Source organism: Sphaeramia orbicularis, chromosome 10, assembly GCF_902148855.1.
Source record: "Sphaeramia orbicularis chromosome 10, fSphaOr1.1, whole genome shotgun sequence".
Lineage (NCBI taxonomy): Eukaryota > Metazoa > Chordata > Actinopteri > Kurtiformes > Apogonidae > Sphaeramia > Sphaeramia orbicularis.
In genome coordinates this window covers 31,794,107-31,819,202 of record NC_043966.1, presented here as the reverse complement: position 1 = coordinate 31,819,202, position 25,096 = coordinate 31,794,107, and the positions used below count along the sequence as shown (strand labels likewise).

General features: G+C 41.3%; 1 protein-coding gene across 1 annotated transcript in view; it reads left to right on the top strand.

Moving 5' to 3' along the window:
- nlgn3a (neuroligin 3a) overlaps positions 1 to 25,096 on the top strand; it is a 122,188-nt gene that overhangs the window by 89,417 nt on the left and 7,675 nt on the right. The window contains 1 exon segment of the mRNA XM_030145985.1: positions 22,239 to 23,028. Within this exon segment, the coding sequence (XP_030001845.1) occupies positions 22,239 to 23,028 (790 nt within the window).

Genomic DNA, 25,096 nt, shown 5'->3' with positions numbered 1-25,096 from the left:
TATAAAGCATGGAGTTATAGGTGTTAAGAAGCTGGGCAGCAGGTCAGAGAAAGAAGCAGAGGATAATTGAGCACTTTAGTAAATCCATGCCTCCATCAACCAAGGTAATAGCTTTGAGCACCGCATATACCTGTAGCCACAGATCCACAACTGTACGAATGGGCTTCAGCAGCTTGAGCTACGTGGCACGCATGGGCGGGCTCAGCAATATTCTCCAAGACAAAACAATGAGACCCATCTGCTGATGTGTCGCAGAGATTGCTTTTGGAATCTAATCGCAGCTGATGAACGAGGTGACTACAGAATATGTCATCTGTTGATGACCTGAAATCCCCAGTGAAGACACTGGCAAGTCATTAGTTCAGGTAGATGCCATCTATGAATCATTCCTGATAAATCATTGTCAAGGGTGCATTCTTACACCTTCTAATGGGCAGTAACAGTAGTATGGCTGCAGCTCCTGGCTGTGCCCCTGCGTTTTTTGATGCTGTTATGGCTTTAGATCAATTAAACCAATAGCTGCATCATATTGCTCCCAGACTGTCTCGTCTATTTCCTCTCTTGATTGGTCTAATGACTTGATGGAGGTTTCTGTCTGCTTCTGTCTATCCATTTCCCCGCTACACTTGCCTTCACTTCAGTGCCTTAATCTCTGAGGCATTTTCTTCAGCTCCTTTTCCCTGTTTCTCATAGCAGTTTCTTTCTTTTTCCAGTGCCCACCCTCCCCCATGTCTCTTTCTCTCTGCCTCCGTCTTTCTCTCTCTGGCACCAGTGTAAAGCATCCATTATAGAGCGATGCATGGGTGTCTGTGTGAGTGGGAGAGAGGGACTTGGCACTCCTCCTGCCCCACCTGCAGAGGAAGCACTGACAGCTGAGCACTGGGGGCTCCCCCCCTCCTCCTCCTCCACCCATCTCCACATCTCTGCTGACCTCCCTCCTCCTCTCACACCTCCTCTAGCTCTCATTCTCTGCCTCACCCTCCCTTTATTCCCTGTTGTTACACATATTGGCCCAATTTTTCCCACCCCTTACTTGTTTTCCTTACGTTCTTTTTTTATTTCATTATGCCCATCCATCTTTTCATTTGCACTGTCTGTTGCCTCTTTTTTGTCTTCCTCTTGGCAAAATTTAATTTCTCTCTTCCTTTATACGTGATCGTATGAGTATTTATTCATTAAGTATTCCGCACATCATGGCCAGATAGATGTTGACCGTAGGATGTTTAATACACTGTTGTTTTGGTGTTTGACCACCAGACGAACAACCACAGTGTAATTACCTGAACTTTGCCCTTTAGCGATGACCACCAGCACTTTGTGTTAGCGTGTTGTTGCTGACAGCTCACCTGTGTGGTTAGCTAGGTCAGTCCTTCAGTGCTCATACATCTGTTTATCTTTGCTGAGAGGAAAGTGCTCAATGCCTCAGTATGAATAACAGACAGATACTGTGGTGCTGATATGAAACCATGCCATGGTTGAAAGCACTGTCGCATTCCCTGTCAATTTCACCGATTTGCATGATTGTGATTTATATACATCGTCTGAAGCAGGAGGAGAACATTACCTGGTCTTTCAGGTGAGGTTTTTGAAACTTCTGAAATATTCTGAAATAGGAAATGTGTGAGTTTGTGCTCACTTAATTCTGATATAACTGTGTCATCTGCACAGAGAGGCAAAATACTTGTTTTCCACTTTACTCCATGATTATAGGCCTCCAAGAATACATCATTCCGTTTACATACTGTCTCCTTGCGACAGTCTGTGTTTACAAAGAGAACGATTTGGAGGGAAATTGTTTTTTCAGGACGTGATAAGAACTGTCACATTGGAAAAACATCAGTCCAATTACTTTGCTGCAGGACTAAGCTAGTGCTATTGGTGGGTAAAGGAACAAAATGGAGTGGGAGTACAGATCCAAAAAAATCAGAGTTCATGTACTGCATATGGGTGCTTATCACTAACATAATGTGCTGTAAGTGTGCGTTTTAAATGTCTCTATGTATATGAGCATGTGTAGTCACAAGCTCCAGCCTGCCTACCAAGATGTTCAATTCAGGCAGTGCAAATGCATTACCCTTAGCTGTGAAATTTGCATAGTCTGAGCACAATGAAATCCCCAATGAGAGTAACTTCAGCAAACATGCTGACTAGCAGAAACCTCTACTATAAAGGGCCAACATTGTGCAGCCTGACAAAAAGGCTAAATCTTTAACCGTCATGCCCAAAAGGCTGTAATAGATTTTTAGCTTAGAGAGGTAACATAAGCTATAGATCCTTTTCACTGGTAAAAGAGAGTGAGTCACCAAATCGAACATTACTGTTAGCGAACAATCCTCCCAATGTGTTGAATCACAATTTGAAGACAGTCTCCTTCTTTTAGAGATGAACTCCACATGAATATCCAGACTGAGACTGAAATGTTAAATGTATAAGTAAAAACAGTCTTTAAAGATGAAAATCTGTTTTGTCAGTTGAGCTTTTAAAATAACATCTTTATGTTTCATTGGAAATTTGATCTCATGGGCAATTAAAGTCTTTCTACGCACAGCAGCTTTAAAATGGTTGCTCATGAACACAGGATATCAGCCATCAGTCACTTTGGGATGTGCAGCTTTGTTCTGTATAACAGGGACAGTCAGTTCACTCTACTCCGCTGCCTAGACTTTTACTAGGAACTCCAGCCAGGCTACGTGCATGTCCTCTATGTGAGTTAGATTAATTATGGCCCCTGTGGTACATAGAAAAGACACCTTCAATCCAAAGCAAAATAACAAACCCAACAAAAACTTACATAAGCTTATTATAGTATGTCCACCTTTGACAGCAATTTTTTTTTACACCAAATCAAAGATCAGACTTTGTCCACTTTTTGCACAAAATAACTTGTGCATAAAAATTTGCCTAATAGAAAAATGACAATTTTGCCAAAACTCTTGTTTTTTTGATGAAAAGTTTTTTAGCTTTCAAGAGGTGGTTTTTCAGGTGTAGCAAAATTGTTATATTGTGCAAAACTGCAATGGATGTTGTTGGATGTTACAACAAGTGAAGTAGAAGACTTAAAATAAACATGGTGCAGTATGTGTGGACACTGGAGGAAACCGAATCATTTTTTAAATTTAGTACGGGATAGAGGGGTAACGAGCATTCTAGATTCAAAACAACAGTCTGTCACCATGTTCATGGAATGACTTCTTGCGACATCACTCAATAATAAATAAACAAATCATCGCATTTGTGATTTAATGGAAAAACTGATGTTACGCACTTCTGTTTTTTCGACATTTAGTAAATATTGGTAAAGTTTTGTCCAATGGAAAAGCAACTAGTGTCTGCTAATGTGCTTTAACCCATAAAGACCCAGTGTTACTTTTGTGGCAGTTCTCAAATGAGGTTTTCTCTCTATTTAACCTTTCTTAAGTGATTTATCACCATTTATTATATTATTTTCTGTATTTTGCATTTTTTCAGTGAAATCAGGTATTTTCCCATTTGTAATTTACTGATCGTGTAGATGTTCGTAAAAGCTCAGATTAAAATTGATTGTCATAATATCAGAAAAATGAAGAAAATGTGACCTTTTCAACAATATCTATCATTAACTGAACATAAACCAAGTGCGTCCATTCACTGTCATTGATCCAACTCCATGGGTTTTACTGATGAATCAGTGTTGTAGAAGATGACGGTGTTTCCATGTTCACTATGGAGCCTCTGAACATCCAAATGGGTCATATCTGATGACCGTGAAAAGACGACAAACTGTAGTTTACACCAGTTATCTGCATGTATTGATAGTGGATCAACAGGTATTAAACATTTTAGATCAGTAGATGGTTTTAGGTCACCAGTGGCTGTTTGATCCTTCATGGGTTAATACCTTCTTTGCAATGTGAGGAACACCTCACAAGCTCCCAAGAGGAACACAAAGGAATACCAGAAATGTCTTTTTTAGCATTATCACATGAACAGTGTTTCAAAATGAGCTCTTATTGGTAATATTAGAGGTGAAATTTAAGAAGTGCTGCAGGCGCTTTTCGGAGAAACATTCCAGGGGCACCTTAAGCTAAGAACACACTTGACAGGCAGCTGAAGCATCCTAAAACAGGACACAACACACTTAACGATTGTTTCCAATGACTGGAGCTGTTTTTAGTCTTTGACAGTCAGACGGAGTCACTAATCAGAAACAGGCTCAGCAAATGGAGTATTTTTTCATCCATATGGCACCAACTTGGCCTGCTTTTTAGTGAGATGATACCGTCCCTTACAAATGTACTCAACTGATAGCTAACACTATATATGTATAGGACACACAACGGTCTGCTGATAAAATATGGAAACATTCACTGTTAACGCTGTATTAAATGTCACTGCTTACCTGGTAAATTGGATCATAGCAGAGTTCCTTTTCTTGTCAATATAATATGTCGCCCCTTGACAATATGCAGCCTTAGACAGCAGCAGATGTCCAGTTTGTTCAGTTGATTTCACCTCTGCTATGTGGACATGTACTGCAATACACTGTACAGAATTGTCAACTGTGGTACTGTTTGTTGTCAGCAGATACCAGAATTATTTTAACTATAAGGAACAGATGAGTGTTTGTGTTGTGGTAGGATGCCAAATCTAGTGTACTTTTATCACAAATATTTTGCTCAGAGTTTCTTTCCTTGTGTTTTCCTTGTTTGCTGCAACCAGGAAATCTGTCAATAGTGTCAAATATTAAATATGTTAAAAAATATTAATGAGAATCACTGATCACAGCTAAATTCTTAAGACTTTAGACTTAAATGTTTATACTCTACTTGATTATTTTTTAACAAACCATTTCACAGTGTAGTAATACTCAGAATGACCTTTCAAATAAAATATAAGGTGCAAATAAAACACAGTTGAAAAATCAATGAGTAAAACATTATTGTGAAATGTCCAGCTAGCAAATACATAGTATATAATGTCATCCATTAGGGGTTTCTCAGTCTAAACAATAATAAAATATATTATAGTAGAGGATGTTTTTGTCTCAAAGGTTTTTATTAGAGCACATTGTCATACAGTTACATGTTCACTGCATACACATTGCATGCAGGATTTTTACATAATGCCCTCTTATTGTTTTCTTTTAACATATAACAATTTATGAAGAACAGATAGAAACATGAGGTACAAAACACAAATGAGGAAAAAATACATTAATATAAAAACAAAGACAAATGAAAATAAAAATAAATATCCATTCTAATCCATTTTTATTTATAAAGCACACATTTAAACAAACACATATGTTTTCAAAGTGCTGTTCAATAAAATAAATGCAATAAAGCATAATAAAAAGATAAAATACTAAGATAAAAACACAATGAAACATAATAAATAAATAAATAAATAGACTGTCCACCTCAGATAAAATATAGATGCACATAAAATCAACATATCCCTCCCACCCCCCCACTATCCACCCATACCCTTCCGTCTATTCACTACTTTGTTAGAGTAAAGGTGAAAAGTTAATTTCTGCTAAGAGGTGTGAGATATTGAATAAGAGGTGACCAAGTTTTTTCAAAGAATGTGACTTTAGTAGAGGATGTTTTAAATATCAGGGGGTAACCCGAGTTATTTTTACCATTGCTGATGAAAAACTGTCTAAGGTGACTCAAGCAGAGATTATGTTTACAGACCAACTGATGTGATGCAGTTTTTTTCACATTACATTTTGTGACATTTATTCACACTATCTCTTTTCATTCCAGTGAAATATTTGCAACTAACTGTAAGCACTAACATGGGTATATGACATTACTGACAAGCAACCGACAGACTGTTAAACTGAAAAGACATGACAGTTTACTTAGACATTTACATACAGAGGCAAAATGTATAACACGAGCCAAGATATTTTAATGTGGAAAATGTGAAAAATATTATAGCTTTAGGTGAATCACAGTCTGGAGAAGCTCCTATCAGAGCAAGAACATGAATATAGCAAAACAAAACTTCCTGTGTGACTCATATATTAACAAATGTAGATCAAATGCAAAGCAAATAAAAAAGCAAGATGTCCTCAGAGTTGTTTGTGATTAGTAGTTTAGTATTCAACACAGAGGCAGAGATAACTGTGTGAAGAATTAACAGAGGAGAAATAGCAAAGTACTCAGAGATCTTAATGTTTTCACACCTTAGCACACCTTGTTAATTTGTGCAAAGTGTAAGTGTAGACTTCTAGAATTTCTTGCCAGTTTTCTTCCAAGGAGGTTGTCTTTTAAATTATGCAGCAGACTTGACAACAGAAGTGACGACTGAGGAAAAAGTGGATGTTAACTCATGTATCATTTGAAGGTGACTCATCAGACAACAAAGCCTTTGACAGACTCAACATTTAACTAAAACAAATACTCCTTTTGCTGGCCAAAGATAATGCAGCATCATGTTTTCACTAAATGAAAATAGGCTCATCTCCTGATACATTTCTCCTTGTTTAAGTGAAAGCTGTTGTGAGCGCATGCATCCTCCACAGTATTTCAGATGTTGACAAACCCATATGGCACGCTACTAATCTTGATGGATGCCCACCACCGTAAACACTACTCACACTGCAGAAGATAATGAAATGTAACAATGCAACATTTCACAAAAATCATCACAGTGATCTGTTTATTATCCATTATGAAAGGCATCATGGTTTCTGCCATTTTCTAGTCAAGGAGTGTTTACTTTGCAAACAGCAGCACAGAGTGCTCATAAAAGTGTCTGCAGTCAACCATTGTGCTATTCTTAGGGTTCCCCTTACAGCCACTACCTAATTGGATCCTTGGTTGTCCTATCCATGAAGCTCTCCTCTACACAGACTTTTTATGAGGCTTGTGAGTGGCTGAGATTCCCTGTCTGGGTTTCTGTGGCTGTTCTTCACCATGTCCCAGGACTCTTGCTCATCGGTGAGGGCTTCATTAGCCGGGAATGGGAGGTGGCAGCGGAGAGAGAACAGCTGTTTAGCTAACCATTCGCATTGTTAGCCAGCCTTCTCCGTATGCCTAACTGCCTAAATCCGTCCCGTAGCTGCTAATAGAATGCTCATTAGGAGAGTAGAGGGAGATGTGATGGGAAACAGCGCCACTATGTTGCAACCCTCCCAGCTTTTGCTGCTCCTCCTCTCCCTCTGGTCTCTATTAAAGAGCTGTATGGAATAAATGTTCTCTCTGTGGATCAACTACCTATCCAGCCCATCTTGCCCTCTGACCCTGACCCCTGGGAAAAGACAGACGGTGTATAGGTATGTGAGTTTTCCTTTGAGAGCCACCAGCCCGTATGATATCAAACATTCCCCATACACTGCCAGAGATACTAAAAGACACAAGATTACAAAATCCCAGAGGACAGACAGACGCCTGAAGCAGGATACTTTCTGAGGAGAATGGGTTACTTTGGTGCGTGCGTGTATGTATCTGTGTGTGATTTTTTTTATATATATATATATATATATATATATTTTTTTTTTTTTTTTTTTTTTTTTTTTTGCTCCAAAATTTGCTCCAAGCAGTGTGATGTTAAATTATTCAAACTCTGTTGATTGTGCAGCTGTAATTTATCAGGAATCCAAAAGCACAAGTCTATTTTTCTGTGTCAAAACTGATGAAGCTGGCGAGAAAGATGGAAAGCTACAACATAGATGGCACTGTGAATATCTGATGGTATTCACAGGAACAACCACAGATCAGAGCCAAAAACGCCTGAAACCCATCACAGCCAAAACTCATCCCTGGCTGGAAAAGGTTGGCCCATGTTTGATTGAAATACAAAAGATGAAGACATGTTTTCATGGAAGTGCTTCGGTGAATTAACACAGGCCAGTTGCTTACAGGGGAAACAAAACCCACAGCAACATGGAAGGAGATTGGCAGAAATCAGCATGTGGTAGCACTGATATGCTTCAAGCTATTTACAGTAGATGATGGCAAATGTAGACTCTGTTGTCATGGGAAGTGAACGCTGGAATAGTAGTACACAAAACAGTATTTTTACCGGTGAATAATTATATTGTATTAGGCAAATATAGACCAGCAGTAGCATAATTACTGACTACAGATTTCTTCTTCCTTTCATTATCATTATTATTATTATCATTGTTCTTATTATTGCAATGCATCAACGTCCAATAGTGGCATAACTGGGCAAATATTCCATAATAAAATTTCAGTATAAGCCATATAGTAAAGAGGAAGCAAGAATCCTATCCCTTTCTTTGGAGATATATTTAGCTTCTCATACGTATTTAAACAAAGGTAAGGAGGTTTAGTAGTGACTGATCGCTATTAAGATGCTGTCAGATGTGACCCTACTGCTTTAGCCTGTGGTTGTGTCGACTGCAGTCTGTTATGTTGTATAGCTGAGGCTGGCAGCCATAACCAGTTTTCTCCAAATGCCCCTGTCACAAACTGTCTGCCTGATCTCTATTGGCTCCAACTACATTCTAGTTCCTCTGGAGAGCATCTTTGCTGCATATTCATGAAACAATATCTTGAGGCTCCCATGATTTCGGCAGCCATGATTTGGAGAATAGAGTGCAAAATGTTGAATGATGTTGTTGGTGACTAAACCACTGAAGCTGTAAATCCGCTGAGTGAACATCCTCTGTCCAGGCCGTTGGTGGATTCCATCACTGATCTGATCTTCAGAATCCAAGGGTAATTCATACACACATGGACTGAAATGTGTTAAGGATCTGTCTTGTTTTCTCTCTGAGTGCTGCTATCTTTACTCCATACGATAGTAGACAGAGAACATGACTCATCACAGAGGCATAGAAAAGTAGCTTCACTTCTCTACACCAACGTGCAACAGCATCAGGTCATTTAGTCTTTTAACCCATAAAGACCCAAACAGCCACTGGCAACCAAAACCATCTACTGATCTAAAGTGTTTAATGACTTCTGATCCACTAATCCTATCAACCCATGCAAATAATTGATGTAAAATTAAGTTTTTCGTCTTTTCACGGTCATCAGATATGACCCATTTGAACATTCAGAGGCTCCGTAGTGAATGTGGAAACACCGTCATCTTCTACAACATTAATTCACCAGTAAAACCCATGGAGTTTGATCAATGATAGTGGATGGAGACACTTGTTTTTACGTTCAGTTATTGATATCTTTGCTGAAAAAGTCACTTTTTCTTGAGTTTTCTCCGTTTCTGATATAATAACCCTCAACTTTGATCTGAGCGTTAATGAACATCTACATGATCAGTATATTCAGTACAGGAAAATACCTGATTTTCACTGAAAAAAGCAAAATCCAGAGGATAATTTTATAATAAATGGTGATAAATTACTCAAGAAAGGTTAAATGGAGAGAAAAATTTATTTGGAAAGTGACATAAAAGTAGTACCGGGTTTTTATGGGTTAATCTGGACAAAGGAGTGAACCCTTTTTCTTCCCGTTTGATTTCTGCAGCTGTGTCTTTTATCCATAGTCAGTCCTGATTCAACAAACTAACAAAACAGTCTCAACTCAAGAATAACTTTTCATTGTTTGCAAATCTTTACTTTGGAGTTTGTCCACTGAGGAAAAAAGTTTAATTCATTGGACTATTCTGAAAGCATGGACAGAAATGAAAAGAGTTAGTAAGTGATGGATTTTGAATCACACATGCTACACATTGCATTTAAATTTGACTTTCATTTAAATATTAATTAAATATCCTAATGAAGTGACAAATATTTTTCTTTCTACAGCTATTCACTAATGAAACTGACATATACAAAGTGAAGCAGAAATAGTTTGGCATTCACATACTTAAAATGTCGCATCACACCACAAAAGAATGCATCATTGCTAAGAAATTTGACTTAATAAAAGCAGCAGTAGCAGAAGTAAAAACAGCATTCATAGAAATATATAGAGAGCATAAATCCTTTTCTGCATGCTAAATGTTGTATAATTTTGTTAATTTGTTACAACTACTTGTTAAATTTTCCAGACTTTAAACAACTAACAAGTTAATTTGTAATATTTGTGTCAAGAGCAGACCTGTGTGTCACATCTCTATGTGGTGATGGAGTTTGACAATGACACATTCTATAGTAAAGGCAATAGGCTTACTGATGCCACTCACAATGTGTGCCGAAAAAGAATGTGTGTGGGTGCGATATGTGTCAAGTGTTGTGACGTTAGTTGCTGTTGAATATGTGTTCGCTTGACATTGAGAAAGTGGAGCGTGCCAACATGCAACTGATAGACGAGCACGCCCAGTTATACACACACACACACACGCCTGTGCGCACACATACCTCATCCGCACCGAGTTACATCGATGCTGCGCAAACATGTATGGTACCTACGTGCACAAACACCGTCATTCTGGACACACAACACACACCCTATTCTGATTATGGAAGGTCCAGACCCATGAGACTGACTGTTGTTAAAGGTTGCCCTGCATAAATATCCCCTCTTTACTTGGCTCACCTCAGCACACATGCAAACATACACACACAGATCATGTGTACATATAAGTCCAGATAGGCTCCCACTCCAGGCAATTTCATGTGGCTACAGCTGTGTGCCTACTGGCGCTGGCAGCAAGACACAACAGAGAGATGAGAATATACAGTAGAAGAAGATATGGAATGGGACAGATTGTAGTGAAAGGCGTGTTACCATGGGAAACAAGACAAAAACATGTGAAAGAGAACTGTGCAGTCTAAAACGGCACATTTTGTTTTTTTCTTTTTTTTTCTCTCCTCCATTGCCTACAGTCTGGTTTGAATGTAGAAGACTGATAATCTGAAGTGTGGCCACTGATGCACAAAGGCAACTATTGAATGCCTTTCTTACCTCAGTAAGTAAAAAGTTCACCAGAATGCAAACGTGTGTATACGCACAAGAGCCCACAATGTAAGCAAATAGAATGACGGCAGTGAGCACAAGCAGCATGCTCAAACACACACACACACACAGAAACACAAATAAATAGTGAATGAGTCTGCCCGGGTGGGAGGATGTGATGCTCCTCACCACAGCTCGGCTCACAGCTCTTCGTCCTTGTGCCGGGACCTCAGCCTGTCACTATGCGTTTTACTGTCTGCACCACTACTCCACTGTAAGCAGCCAACACAATTTGGGGTATTGAGGTGGTGAAGAAACTGTCCACCACTACCCATTTGGCCTTTTCAGAGCTTGACAGAAAGGACCGGAGGTAAAAATACACTGCATTCTGTCCTGCCAAAATTGAAAGCAGGTTGGAGTGGTGCTGTGAAAAGGGAATGTATATAGTCCTTGTAATAAGACCGGCCAGTCTGAAATGAGGTTGACACGGCGCCAGATATTGAGATGTTTTCTGTCACTCCATTTTTTGTTTCATCTGAAATTCAATATGATACATTAGTGTTCCAAATGGTGGCGGCGCAATAGATATTAATTACTTGTCCATTACAGTTTGCGACACTATCAATCTGTTATCAGCTTGCTACACCAATGACTGAAATTAACTGTCACTTCTCAATATCATCCAAGTCATCTCCATGTTTTATTGCCTTCATTACAGTATTCAGTTCTTAAATGGTATCCTCATGATATCGGAAAGTAACCAAGACCTTGGCAGATGCTGTTGCTAAAAAAAGATTGATGTCACATAATATTTATCTGTGTAAAGATGGTAAAAACTCAAAGTCAAATGTCAGTGTATGCATCTTACAATGCACAATAACATGTTGTAGACCTAAGGAAATAATGGGAGTCCAGCCATATCATGATCTCCTGAGGTTCATGTATATTTGATAGGACCTGCCAGATGTGGCCTTGGATGTGTGGATGTGTATCAGCAAGCAATCTCTCTCACTGAGCTCACCGAAATTAGATTTCATCTCAGGCGCCAAATCTAATACACAAGCTTATATTTACTCACAGTTGCAGAGCATCATAAGCCAATATGACCCTATATAAGGGGGGCAGAGCTGCGCAAAATATAGTTAAATAAAAATGCTTTGAGCAAACTGTTCCGAAAAGCCATCAAAGCTTCTTAGCTATGGTCAAGCACACAATGTAGTTGTTTTTCCATTGTATGGGTTTAAACTACCAGTAACACCAAAAAACTGCGCAAAGCACACTGCAGATAAAGAAAGACATTAATATTTTAATGTTCCTTGTTCAATAGAAATTACATTTTTGGTGAATGTTTCTGGAATGTGGTTTGAGCACATCCCAAAGAAAAAGAACTGGTGCATAAGTAAATACATTCCATGAGATGAATATCTACACAATGAGATGTTTCAGAAAGGTTTTTTTTTGTTTGTTTGTTTTTTATCGAGATAAAATGCTTTGATGTCAGCAAAATGTTTGAATATCATCTCAAAATCTATTGCAAGAGGACATAAGTTAGTTCACCAGCATGTTGAAAATACTGAGTATTTTTCTGATTTAGTGGAACAATTGTCTGAAAAGAGTTGTATCCAGAAAAACTAAACAAAATCATGTGTTCAAATAATTTCTCGACCTTTTAACTCAGATCAAGAACAGCCTATATTTGAGATAAAATGGTTGCATGAGTCACCCAATGCATTTAGATGCCTGTGTCTACTTCACAATGCATGCAAAGTCACAGTTAGCATGCAGAGTGCCATTTTCCTATGCACTGAGCCTTTGCCTGCTTTGAATACTCTCCAGGGACAAAAGCACCCACTGAGGAATTTTAAGAGTCTTCCTCCCTCTTCCTTTCCTCTTCCATCCTCTCCTATCCTCCACTGACCTCCCCATTTTTCCTCCCTCCTCTTGTGTATGTGACACAATGAGAATAGATGTTTACAGCTCAGTTCATCTATATGTCTGTCTGTTTGTTTTCCCAAGATATATTTTGTAGTTTGTAGTGCAGATAAATGTGAAGTCAGCAGCCTTTTGTTCCGAGGAGGCAGAAATGAAGCATCTGAGAATGATACACTACACATGAAACACTATGGTCAACACATTTTTAATCTTTATTACTAAAGTCAACATCTCAGCAACTCTGTATTTCCTAATCAAAATAAAAACATTTGAATGGATTGATTTAGATTAGTTTTGCAGCAGATCGATGTTCAGTGGCTGAACGCTGAGTTCAGATAGGCTGCACAAATAGCTCTTAATTGTTGGGTTTTCCAGTTGACTTGATTTGTTCGAGTAGATTTCAGAGAGCCTGTGCTGCCAATGGAAGTTTTCCAAGCCATTTTTACAGCAGGACATGTTATAACCCAATTGTCTCAATGTCCACTTACAGTAAGTGGCTGTGGTGGCTAAAGAGTCTGCCACTGTAATTGACTCAATGGGAGTTTACAGTTTGAAGCATGAGGCAGGGTAGAAGGCACAGTGCTCTCCAGGGATCGGCTGTTGTGACAGAGCTGCTATCTTTCCACTGTGTTTCTTAAAGTGCCTAGAACACAGGCTTCCATATACATGAAAGCATACATGCACGTATAACAGATGCACGCATGTGAAACGGTTTTCCTCTGAGCAAGAAACTCCAGAAGCTTGGCTCACGTTCAAAGCATTATACCAAGGTCCAAGTTTTTCGTGTATACCCGAGAATGAGGGTAAGAGAAGGGCGACACGTATCCATCCTATTTTTGTTCACTGTTTGCATGGTGTGCCGCCTTGAATTAGACAGAGCTTGCGTGGCTTCTGGCTGCAGGGCTACTGGCACAATGGGCAAAGCAGAGGAGAGTGGTGTCAGACACTGTGAGAGAGGAACACACATAGTGACATAGGCACAGCTAGGAGAATATGTTTACCCTGTTGGAACCTGCACCCAGCCTGGCATGTTCATGCCTGGTACAATAGCTAATCAGCACAGACACCGCTGCTGGTATGACCACTGACCCTAAAAGGCATCGTAACAGGGGGAGTCTTTCTAATAGCAAGAGCACTGTAATTTTGAGTGGGATGCTGGAATTACAGCGCATCCAGGGGGTATTTTTTTCTAACATCTCCTCTGGTTCTGGTTCATTAATGGTGGTTTAGATTAAAAGAGTTGTTGATGTTCTTGGTCATAGAAAAAAGGTTGCTGCCTACTAGGTACTCTGTGTGTGGTGCCTAATGAGCATCCTGAATTATACGAGTGTGTGTGTTTGTGCGTGCACGTGCATGCTGGTATCATTTATGTGAGTGGGTTGTATATTATGCCTGTAGGTGCTTTTTGTGTAAGACTTGGTAGGACTGGACTTCCCTGGGGAAATGATTGACATTTAGATTTAGAAAATGCACAGACACATCTAAGACCACATGCTCATGCTCTGTGCATGTATGAACAGATGTCCATTGTGTTCCTTTGTGTGTAAAATACAATCAGTGTAATAAACAATAATGTAATTGGAAGGAAATATGCTATTTGAACCAGACACAAAGGCTTGTAAGCTAGTGATCCACAGTATTGGAATCCTGTAGAAGGGCCATAGTAAGCAGTAAGCTTCCACCCACCTCCTGCTTTTAGCCAGGCTTCCATCCATCTCAGTTTCACCTCCCATAGCCCTACAGCTCACAGCTAATTTGTTTCTGCGAGATTTAGACACTTAGTCCTAGGTCTCTGTCTCCGGCTCTCTCCCTCTCTCTCTTCTTCCAGTTCCCTCTCTTTCTGTCATTCTTTCTCTCCATCTCTGCTCTGAATCCCTCTGATTCCCCCCAGGGGGGTGTACACCCCTTGCGATAATTTGTCTGTCACAAATGCAACTGCGCCCTCTCCGTGGCTTTCCTTGGCCCAAAAATGAGTTTCAGTCATCCCATCTGGCTGTCATTGGCAAGATGTCGCCAAGAATAGAAGCTTGCCATCCCTCCACATTTCATGGCTGAATTGTCATATTTGTGTGTGACTTATATCTTTGACCCTCCCATGCTAGACATATTTTACATCTGATTTGTACTTATGCAGCTTCACTTCCTTGAAGTCAGTGCACTCTTTGTCTTTGACTGTCACTGTTTGCTGCATATATAAAATGATCCAGGCTTTGGGGCTGCTATACAATGCAGATGGGGTGTAAAACACGGTGCATATATTTAGAAACAACAGGAGTCAGATGTTTTGCACTGTTAGTACACAGCAGCCACACACACAATCTTCCCATGAAAACCAGTTTCTGTGAGAGCTAAAGGCACTAATCATTTCCTCTCAGCACACTGATCTGAAATCTATTTGTGGACGCAGTAGGAGAAGGGAGAGGAAATCAGAAAACATCTTTAACAACTTGTCTCATCTAATGAGATTAGCAGAGCCGCTTACACAGTCATGACATGGAGATACACACAGATAACCCTGTAATAACTCATTATTCTTCCCATTTCCACATTGACGCCTAGTCAAGCCTTGCTGACAGTGCGTGTTGTTGTGCGTACACAGCTATCAGGCCAATCTAGGCATTGCAGCAATGTGGAGTGCACATGGTGAATACCGCCTCGAATGCCACAACACAAAGTGAGCTAGCAATAGAAGGGCACAGAGATAGCATTCTGTGCTTTTCAGAGGCTGCAGCATTAGTGACACATGCATGAGTGCAAATGGAAAAATTCACCGTGCAGCCTCTCTGTTTCTCTTGGTATAGCAGCAATGGTGTGGGGGGAAAGAAGGACAGGAATCAATTTAGTATTTGTGCTTGCACCCATGTGTAGACATAAGAATTCACAGATAATGTCACAAAAAAAAAAAAAAAATCATAAAAGGACTTTATGTTCCCATTTTTCCTCCTACCTTTTTTCTGTCTTGGACAATTATAATTTTCTTTTGTAACTGTATTTTAACACTGTCTCATTTACATCATTTCTTGAAAATAGACTTGTTTAACCACTTACAAAATTGACTGTTTCATTGTTGTAGTCACCAAACACATTTTCATATTTCTGGCAACTATAATGACGCATTGAAAGGCTTCCTTAGTGTCTATTTTTGCTTGTTGACTGAAATAAATAGCAGTATTCTGCTCATCACAAGAGATCCAGTTTGGACAATTCATGAAGACTTTTAAACAATTACAGAGAAGTTTGGGAAATTTCAGTTTAGTCTGCTTTTTATGGACGACATCAGGAATATCTCGATGTAATAAACCACACCCACAGTGCGCCAAGCCCCAAATAAATTCAGCGAATTAGTCTACGAATACCATTTGACTCAGGTGTGGTGTGCATGCCCGTGATTAGCAACCAGATTGATGAGTTCAAGGAGGAGCGGTGGCCCTGTTGTGCTGTGCGTGCAGACAGAGGGAGGCCAGCATGAGTGTAATGATGAGGCCTGGAGTGTGCAGTATTGACCAGTGGATGTCACGTTGTGATTAGTAGGAGATATCACACTCGCTGGGCTCAGATGCACATCGATCCTGGAACCTAGGTACGGCCTGTCAATGGGGTCATTTTTATCCTCTCCTCTCCTCTCCTCTCCTCTCCTCTCCTCTCCTCTCCTCTCCTCTCCTCTCCTCTCCTCTCCTCTCCTCTCCTCTCCTCTCCTCTCCTCTCCTCTCCTCTCCTCTCCTCTCCTCTCCTCTCCTCTCCTCTTTTTTCTCATTTTCCTACTGTGCATCATATTTTGTCTCTCACTTTCCTCTTCCAACTCCTTCCCTTTTCCTTGTTTTTTGTCTTTTCCCTCTTCTTCTGTCCCCCCCTTTTCTGTTTTCCTTTTCCCTCTCTCTTTCTCCCTTCTCTCCATCCACCCTCATGGATCAAACTCTTTATCTGGCCTAAGCCACAGCCTGCAGGCAAGCAGGCAGTCTCTAGAGATGCTGGAGCTGAAGACCAACAGCTTCAAACAACATTATATAGGGCTGGCATGAAGCATGTCTCACACTGATAGATGAAAACACACCCGTCAAACACTGTCTCTACATGGACATGATGAAACACGAGTTGGGCAGTCCCTCTGTTTAGAAACCCACTGCTCTTCATTTAAAGTTGCTACAACACTTCCCTGGATGTAGGACAGACCAAAGTTTTGTAGAAATTAGGCAACTGTGCACTTTTGTGTTGATATCACTGCAAAACAAAGCAGTCAGTTTTCTGGGAGGAAGATGCATTTTATTTGGCAGCTATCCTGTTGGATGATCTGTTATGAAAGCAGTTCAGAGCACATTTCAGTACATTTACAGGAAAACACATTAAACCAGGTAACAAGAATAGTTTCAGCCAAGAAAGAACAAGAAACCTATTCATGCATGCAATGAATCATAAGCAGTAGGGCTTATTTAGGCCCTTTAATGTCATGTTTAATTTTTAATGTTTAAGCAAACAAGTACTACAAATAACACCAAGACTTACATGGATTAATGGTCACACACATGCACACACACTATAAACTGACTGGATGCATTTGTGCCTTAATGTACAGTATCTCTGCTTAGCCTGAGGGAATCCAGGAAGTGCATTTAATGGCACTACTACTGTCTCAGAAAACTGTGGCTTGCCCTTTTCCTGATTCTGTCAGCATCGTTTTGAAGCTCAAGAGTTTGATGCTGGATGGAAATTTTAATGGAACAGAAAACAATGTAGGTGTTGTTTCAAGGCTGCCAGACCAATGTGAAATTATCCATGGACTAATGCATGATCAGACCAGAGGCACTTGTGTTTAAGTGGATGCAGCCTGTGGTACTGTAGGCTGTAGCCATGGAGACAGCAGCTTAAACCCAGTGTTATGAGACCAGAAGTGGCCAAGGATATACAATTAGGCAAATTTTAAGTATTCATCCAACAAGTGAATGTTATAGGTGGGATTAAAGCACTATCCCCCACAATAAGCACAATGCATCTTTGCATTTGACAGAAAACTAACAAAATAGCTTCCTGAAAAGTGATGAGAGTTAAGAGAGAAAAGAAAACAGTGGTGAGAAAAAGGAAGAAAATCTGGAGTCAGGGGGGGAAATACAGCAGGATAGAGAAGAGCAACATTTATTGAGTGTGTCCAACTGAGTGGTAGCCTAGTTTGACTGTAGATGCAGAGAAATGTTTGCACCAAAAAAAAGGGGGGGGATCTGCATAGTCCACGGGTCTGTGGAGATTTGCTTAAAGTGAAGAGATGGTGGAGGTAAGATGGCTCAGAGGATTCAGGCTCTGCTGAACGCAGGCTTATGTCTAATAATCAGCAGGGAGGGACTCGGCATGGTACCTCAGAAAAAGAGACAAGAGAGCGAACGATGGAGAGAGATGGAAAAACACAGCAGAAGAAAGACTGAAGGCGAAAGGAAAAGCAAGTACAAGGTCTGGCAGGAGTTGTGGCACAGAAAAAACAGCAAGAAAAAGAGAGAGAAAGAGAGTGACACGTCCCCGTGGCCACATTATTTCTCTTGTGGTGGCTTTTATGTGAATGAGAAGAATTTTGATAAGATTTTACTACTTTACATATTTTCACCCCTATTAGCTCTTAAAGTCATGTGGAATATTGTTGGGAAAATGAATCAGTGACCTATAAAATGAGACGTGGACACTCTAGACTTTCAAGGTCATCTGATAGACGTCACTCCAACACTTATTCCTTCTTTGTTGACTTTTTTCTTGGATGACATAAGGTTATAGTCACTTTGCAGGATGCATTTTACCGTCGCATATATCTCAGGGCCACGGTGATAAAACTCAACACTGATGCTTCAGTGATTTGTGCCAGCTGTTCCACATTACAAAGTACAGTCATTTATGATGCTTACTGACATCATCACCGACAGAGCATCCTTGTTCATTAACATGGACTGAATACTCACACATCGCCCATGCCTTTAGATGCCACGTAATACATCAGTTGTTATCCAAATCACGCCTACGTCATGTAACTCTGGGTGTCTCTCCAGTGATACTACATTTACTTGTGAGTATCTCCATCCATATTGTTGTTGTCAAAACAAGGTCTGGACTTGTTTGTGTGTTTAAGCCTGTGGGTTTCTTTGAGTGTGTGTGGGGATTGTGGCTCGCTAACCTATGCGGTCGTAGTCACACCACAAGGTCAGCTTCTTTTTTTTCCATCAGTGGTGAATTATCTCCACACGCCACTCCACCAATCCAGGGTCTAAACCACATGCCCATTTAACGGGTGTCTAGCGAAGGGGCAGCGCGGTCGAGGTCAACAAACCGCAGCGCAGAGGCGACTGCAGAGCGATGCGACAGCATTTTAGCAGTGGCCCAATGAGTGATTACCTCGGAGCTCCAGTCATAATTCAGCGTGACCTCAATCTGCCAGCAACACTATGGTTTGATGGATCTGCTCACAGTTTGGGTGTCGAGTTCTCGCATGTCAAACACTGGCAGATAATGATAGGGCTATCTGTTGCTTTTACAATGTAAAGCATTGGGAAATATGAACGTAACTCATATGTTTATTGTTTTCCTGTTGTTCCAACATGTACTGTCAGCTTAACTCATAGGAAACATTTGCTTTGTAGACGTTACAGTAGATCCTCAAGTCAAAACACTGTCACAAATGGTTAACCCCCATCATCATGACGCCTGTCGTCTGTCTGTCGATTCGTCATCGTTGTATCATATCAATCAAAGTCAGCACAAACACACACATGCACACGCACACACTCACAGACACACACATACACCTCCCAGTGAGGATAATTAGTGGATTCCCTCAGTGGTAATAGAGCCCTTGCTCTTTTCTCCTCTCTCTTTCTGACCTTCCCCAGTGAGCTTCCTACCACAGTGGGGCTCATCACACACAGCTCTAATACATATTTATTGGTCCACTGACAGCTCATGTGCACTAGATTTATATGTTTCTCAACAAACAATAGTAAAGATTCACTCACCCCCTTTCATCAACCAAAGCAGGGGATAAATCCTGTAGTAGCAGCTAGCTATCTGGGGTTTGGTGCAGACAGACATGGGGCCGAGCGTAGTTGAGCTCAAGCTGCTCTCCTCAATTACTGCAAACGGATTTGATATACGTATGTCTGTCAAATCGCCTTGGCAATCAGAAAACCTGCTCTGTTGGCAAACACTTTCCTACAGCAACTTCTGATCAAAGACATTTAGAAAGTGTCTGTGGCATTGCTGGCAGCATTGGGATTCAGGACAGACTCCCCGCACCATGACTGGCTCAGTTTGCACAGCGCAATCGGAGTTGAGATGTGAAGAGAGGCAATACCACTAAAGAGTGAGGGGAGGGGAAGGGAGGGAAGAGGAGGAGAGGATGGATGTCAGGATTAAGCCCCAGCCCCCCTCTCTGCTTCCAAGCGGCCATCTTTCATCTTGCGGCTGCCCCTCTAATGCTTTCAAGTGGGTGAAACCCTCGACATCTGCTTCCGCTACCCAGGACACAGCACAGGCCACCATCCTGCAGAGACACACAGCCACAGGACAGCTCCAAGGGCATGGTCAGGGCAAGGCCACAGGAAGCTGATGGTATCATCCATGGAAGAAAGACACACACGAACCAGAAACATAATCAGGATTTCTGCCACAAGGGTCATGTATTTACAACTTTACAACCAACAGCCATTTTCAAACCCAAGACCATTGTTCCAATACACAAACTGTGGCTTATGCTAGTAAACACACTCACCACAGAAACATTTCACAGTTCACTCACCCAGACACATTAATTCTACTTACTACTTGCAAACAAATAAATGTAAATAGCTCTGTAAATAAACACTTCATCTTCGCCAAGAAGAAATAAGCCCCCCGCCGCCTCTGATTAAGACTACCAAAGTGATATATCTGGCACTTAAGTCTGCTGTTTACCTCATAAACACAAAGACTTCAACGCAGCCACCCACACTGACACTGAAATATCACAAACTGGCTCTGCATGCCGGCATGTTTCACTGCTAGTCCTTGTGGCTTTAATGTGGAATCAGCCGATGACTTTTCTTTCTTATGCGTTGCATTTTAGAACCGTCCCGTCCACTGTTGGTTTCAATATTTGGAGTTCAGTGAAATTCCTCGACTCCAGCAGTGAGTCCATGAGCAGTAAAGCAGCATGCCCGTGTGGTAGTAGCTTTGCCTCTGATTTTGTCCGAGATCAGTAAAACAGCACTTCAGAATTCAAAACCATATCAGGAGGACAGATGAGTGGTGCTCTCAAGGCAGCGACTGCGAGGCACTAGCGATGATGTGAAAAGGGCCAACCCAAGACAGAGAGGATGTCATGTCACCTTCACTCTGCTGTCTGTGAGGTTTTCAAAGGGATGCAATTCAATTATTTCTGAGGAAATGATGTTTGTTATTTGGTATCTGTTCCTTGTGGTGAAAAGTAATTTTAGATTTCCTTAAGACTGAACTGTAACAAAAATGTAATTTAATTTGTGAGAGCACCACATGAGACTGTAGATTAGCTTGCCTTGGTGTCTGAACCTCCTCCATCCTTTCTGCAGCCCACCCATGCACCCACACACACACAGGCACACACTTAACTCCTATGTAGATTCACATGTTCACCAAATAAATAGTCTGCACAGCATGTGTCTATTTCAGCACAGTACAACCAGGACTTGGAAACTTCTTTTTTTTCTTTGTGCACAACCATGTTGCATTGTGTAACAGGGTGAAAAGTATATCATTCTCCGCTCTTTCTGAAAATATAGAGATCAGGAGTCTAGTTGTATTTATACCTATCCACCCACAAACTCCTTAGATCTAAGTAGTCTTTCAGGTGGAAAAAAAAAACAACTTTTAAATTATACGAGGCATGACTGAGGTAATGTATGTGACTGTGTGTAATGGATTCAGAAAGGTGCACATGTGGCTATAATTGCAGTGATCGAGGTTCTTCCATTTTTAGCTGCCTTTAATAGTACATTCACACAGGGAGCGCATAGGTGACTTATACTTAAATCAGACTCTTGTGTGTCTTGTTTGTATTCAAGGGAAAGAATTAATATTTGCCTCATACAGCGTGGTTTGCCAGTTTCCTTTCACTATTTAGAGCGAAGCTTATGGAGCAGCATCTGCTTGTGACAAACATACAGAGATGATTACAGAAAGAGCATATAGAGATGGATGGAAGAAGAGAAGATGACAGGCAGAGTACCAATTCCCTCCTCTGTCTGCGAGCTTTCTGTGAGACCAGGCCATCTGCACATTCATTATCACAACCCTGATTCCATTATTGTGCTGTGTGGCAACAAGGACTTGTTCTGTCTGGCCTTTGTTATTTCTTATCAACTGCATAGCTGACAGTCCCCTTTTGATCATGGCAGCAACAAAATTAACAACTATCATGTATTATATTGCACATTACTGAATTGTTGTCTGCAGTCATGACATCCTAAACAGTATCCTGTCTCTTTGTCTTGTGTTCTTTTGCAGGTCTATTTCACAGAGCCATCATCCAGAGCGGTTCAGCCCTGTCTAGCTGGGCCGTGAACTACCAGCCAGTAAAATATACACGTCTCCTGGCAGAGAAGGTTGGCTGTAATGTTCTGGACACCCTAGACATGGTGGACTGTCTGAGGAAGAAGAGCTCCAGGGAGCTGGTGGAGCAAGACATACAACCCGCCAGGTACCACGTGGCTTTTGGACCTGTAATCGACGGTGATGTTATTCCAGATGACCCGGAGATCCTCATGGAACAGGGCGAGTTCCTCAACTATGACATCATGCTGGGGGTCAATCAGGGTGAGGGTCTGCGATTTGTGGAGAACGTGGTGGATTCGGAAGATGGTGTCTCTGGAAATGACTTTGACTTCTCTGTGTCAGACTTTGTGGACAGTCTGTATGGATACCCCGAAGGGAAGGACACACTCAGAGAGACTATTAAGTTCATGTACACAGACTGGGCGGACAGGGACAATCCGGAAACAAGGCGCAAGACCCTGGTGGCCCTGTTCACCGACCACCAGTGGGTAGAGCCTTCTGTGGTGACCGCAGACCTTCATGCTCGCTACGGCTCACCCACCTACTTCTACGCCTTTTACCACCACTGCCAGAGTTTGATGAAACCTGCCTGGTCAGACGCCGCCCACGGGGATGAGGTGCCATATGTTTTTGGAATTCCCATGATCGGTCCCACTGATCTTTTCCCCTGTAACTTCTCAAAGAACGATGTAATGCTGAGCGCTGTGGTCATGACCTACTGGACCAATTTTGCCAAGACTGGGTGAGTGAAGTTGTGTTGTTACATCTTACCTTCAGTCATTTTTTTCTGTTTATATCCCATAGGTTTGACTCATCTGATCTCAGTGATTTTTTTCTGTTAAACAACTCTCATCATAAATTAGTAAAACGTGTGATGGCAGAATTAAAAAGCTACTACATTAGTACAAAGTGAAAGAAAAAATCCATCTTGGTTCTATTAAAAGGACATGTTTGGTAGAGAGAAGAGGGAGCAGGGAAGAGGAGCTTCACATTAGATAGCATAGGACAGAAAAGGCATTTTTCAACTGACTTTTTTTTTTCAGAGGTGTTTTTTGCCTGGACTTCCTGGGTCTCAGTCGGAAAACCTGAGACATATTGAATCTGAGGAAGATTAAATGTTCCTCCAGAATGTGTGCTGTGCTATTCGTGCTTGGCTGACTGTTTGGGTTGAGTATTTGTTCATGGCTGCCTGCCTTTCTGTATACGTCTGTGTGTGTGCATGCACTTGTGTGTTTGGCTGGAAATACTATCTATGCTCTATTATACTGAGGCTCAAAAGACACGGAGACTTATCAGGGAGACATATCAAACTCCTGCCCTCGGCGGTATTGATTCCCTCTGCCTGGACCCAGTCGATCACTTGTGCCCTGGGTGACTCCCACTCCCCACCATGCTCAATTTCACCCCCACCCATTACAAAGCATAGCCATTTTGTATGACTACTAGTAATCATTTCTAACAACTGAAATTTAATTTGACAATCCTGTTACCAGAGAGGTATTGATTTTACCCCAAATGGGATGCAGTCTAAAATCTTGTTCTGTTTTTTTTTTTTTTGTAATCTATCTCTATATCATCTTCTGCCCAATCAGGTGGCATTTACATTCAGTTGTCTGACTGATAGGCTGAGCCCCCAGCAGCTGGCTGTGCTGCAACCTTGAACTGCTAATGGCAGAGTGGTGCAGATGGACTGATGTCGGCTGTTTTGACTCCTCAAGGAAAGCACTGAGGTCTATCAGTGATGCTCGGACTGAACAGCTGTCTCCTCTGCCTTGCAGCCATCTTGTGTCAACACATATGAAGCTGCAATTTGTAGATACAGACCAATGTTGCTACGTCTCCTTTCTAGAATATTATCTGGCATTATAACAAGAGAGGTATGTTCTGTTTTAATGAGAAAAGTTGGAGGCCTGAAGGTAGCAGTGAAAGCTCCTCCTTAGATTTTGCAGCGTCAGGGAAATTAATTTTGATAGATGATGACAGCCTGTCCATCATACCTAAAACCAGATTCAGCACAGTGCCACAGGCAGTAAGCCCGCTGTAACCCTAACATGGCCTTCATTCCGCCAGCAGATGTCACAACAAAATTCACTTTATCGCTGACCCACAGTCAATTTTTAGATTTCCGGATCAGTGATTGGTTTAGATTAAAGGCAGAGCAGTGGGAGAAGAAACTGGTTCCCTATGTTAGGAATTGTATGCACCTTATGTATCCTTGGCGCATTTCCAGAGAGGAGGATTACAAGCAAGCCACAATTAGGCACTCACATGGTAAAGAGGCTGGGATTAGATACCAGGATAATAGAAAACTCAGTGTGCTGCTTCAAAGGATAATTTTACTCCACCTAAGGAAGAGACTCTACCATCAGCTTCTGGTGGAGGGGGTAAAGATGGAAGATATTTCCCATAACTTCTGAAATTCATCCTCCTCATTTAGACTGCACTCTGGGATACATAATAGAGCTCTTCTCCAACTCTACCTAACTCAAGCCGGCTCTGGAGAACATCCTCTTAATTAAGACCCAGTTGAATTCCATTTGCCGTCATAGGCCGTCCAGCAACCATCTTTCGTATATCTGTAAATCAGCTCTCGCTCCCCTTCCAGATGTTCGTAATGAACTGACCCAGATTGCACTTCCTGCCCCAGTCTCTAAATCGGCTGTTGAAACATGTGTGACACGATGTTGAGACACTTGGGCTGCATGTCAACAGTGTGTATCATAGCAGCGTCCCCCCCCAAAGCTCTTCCTGTCCCTGGCTCTCATGTGTCGTCTTTACAGGGCAAATCCCTGCCCATGCGCTTTTTTTCC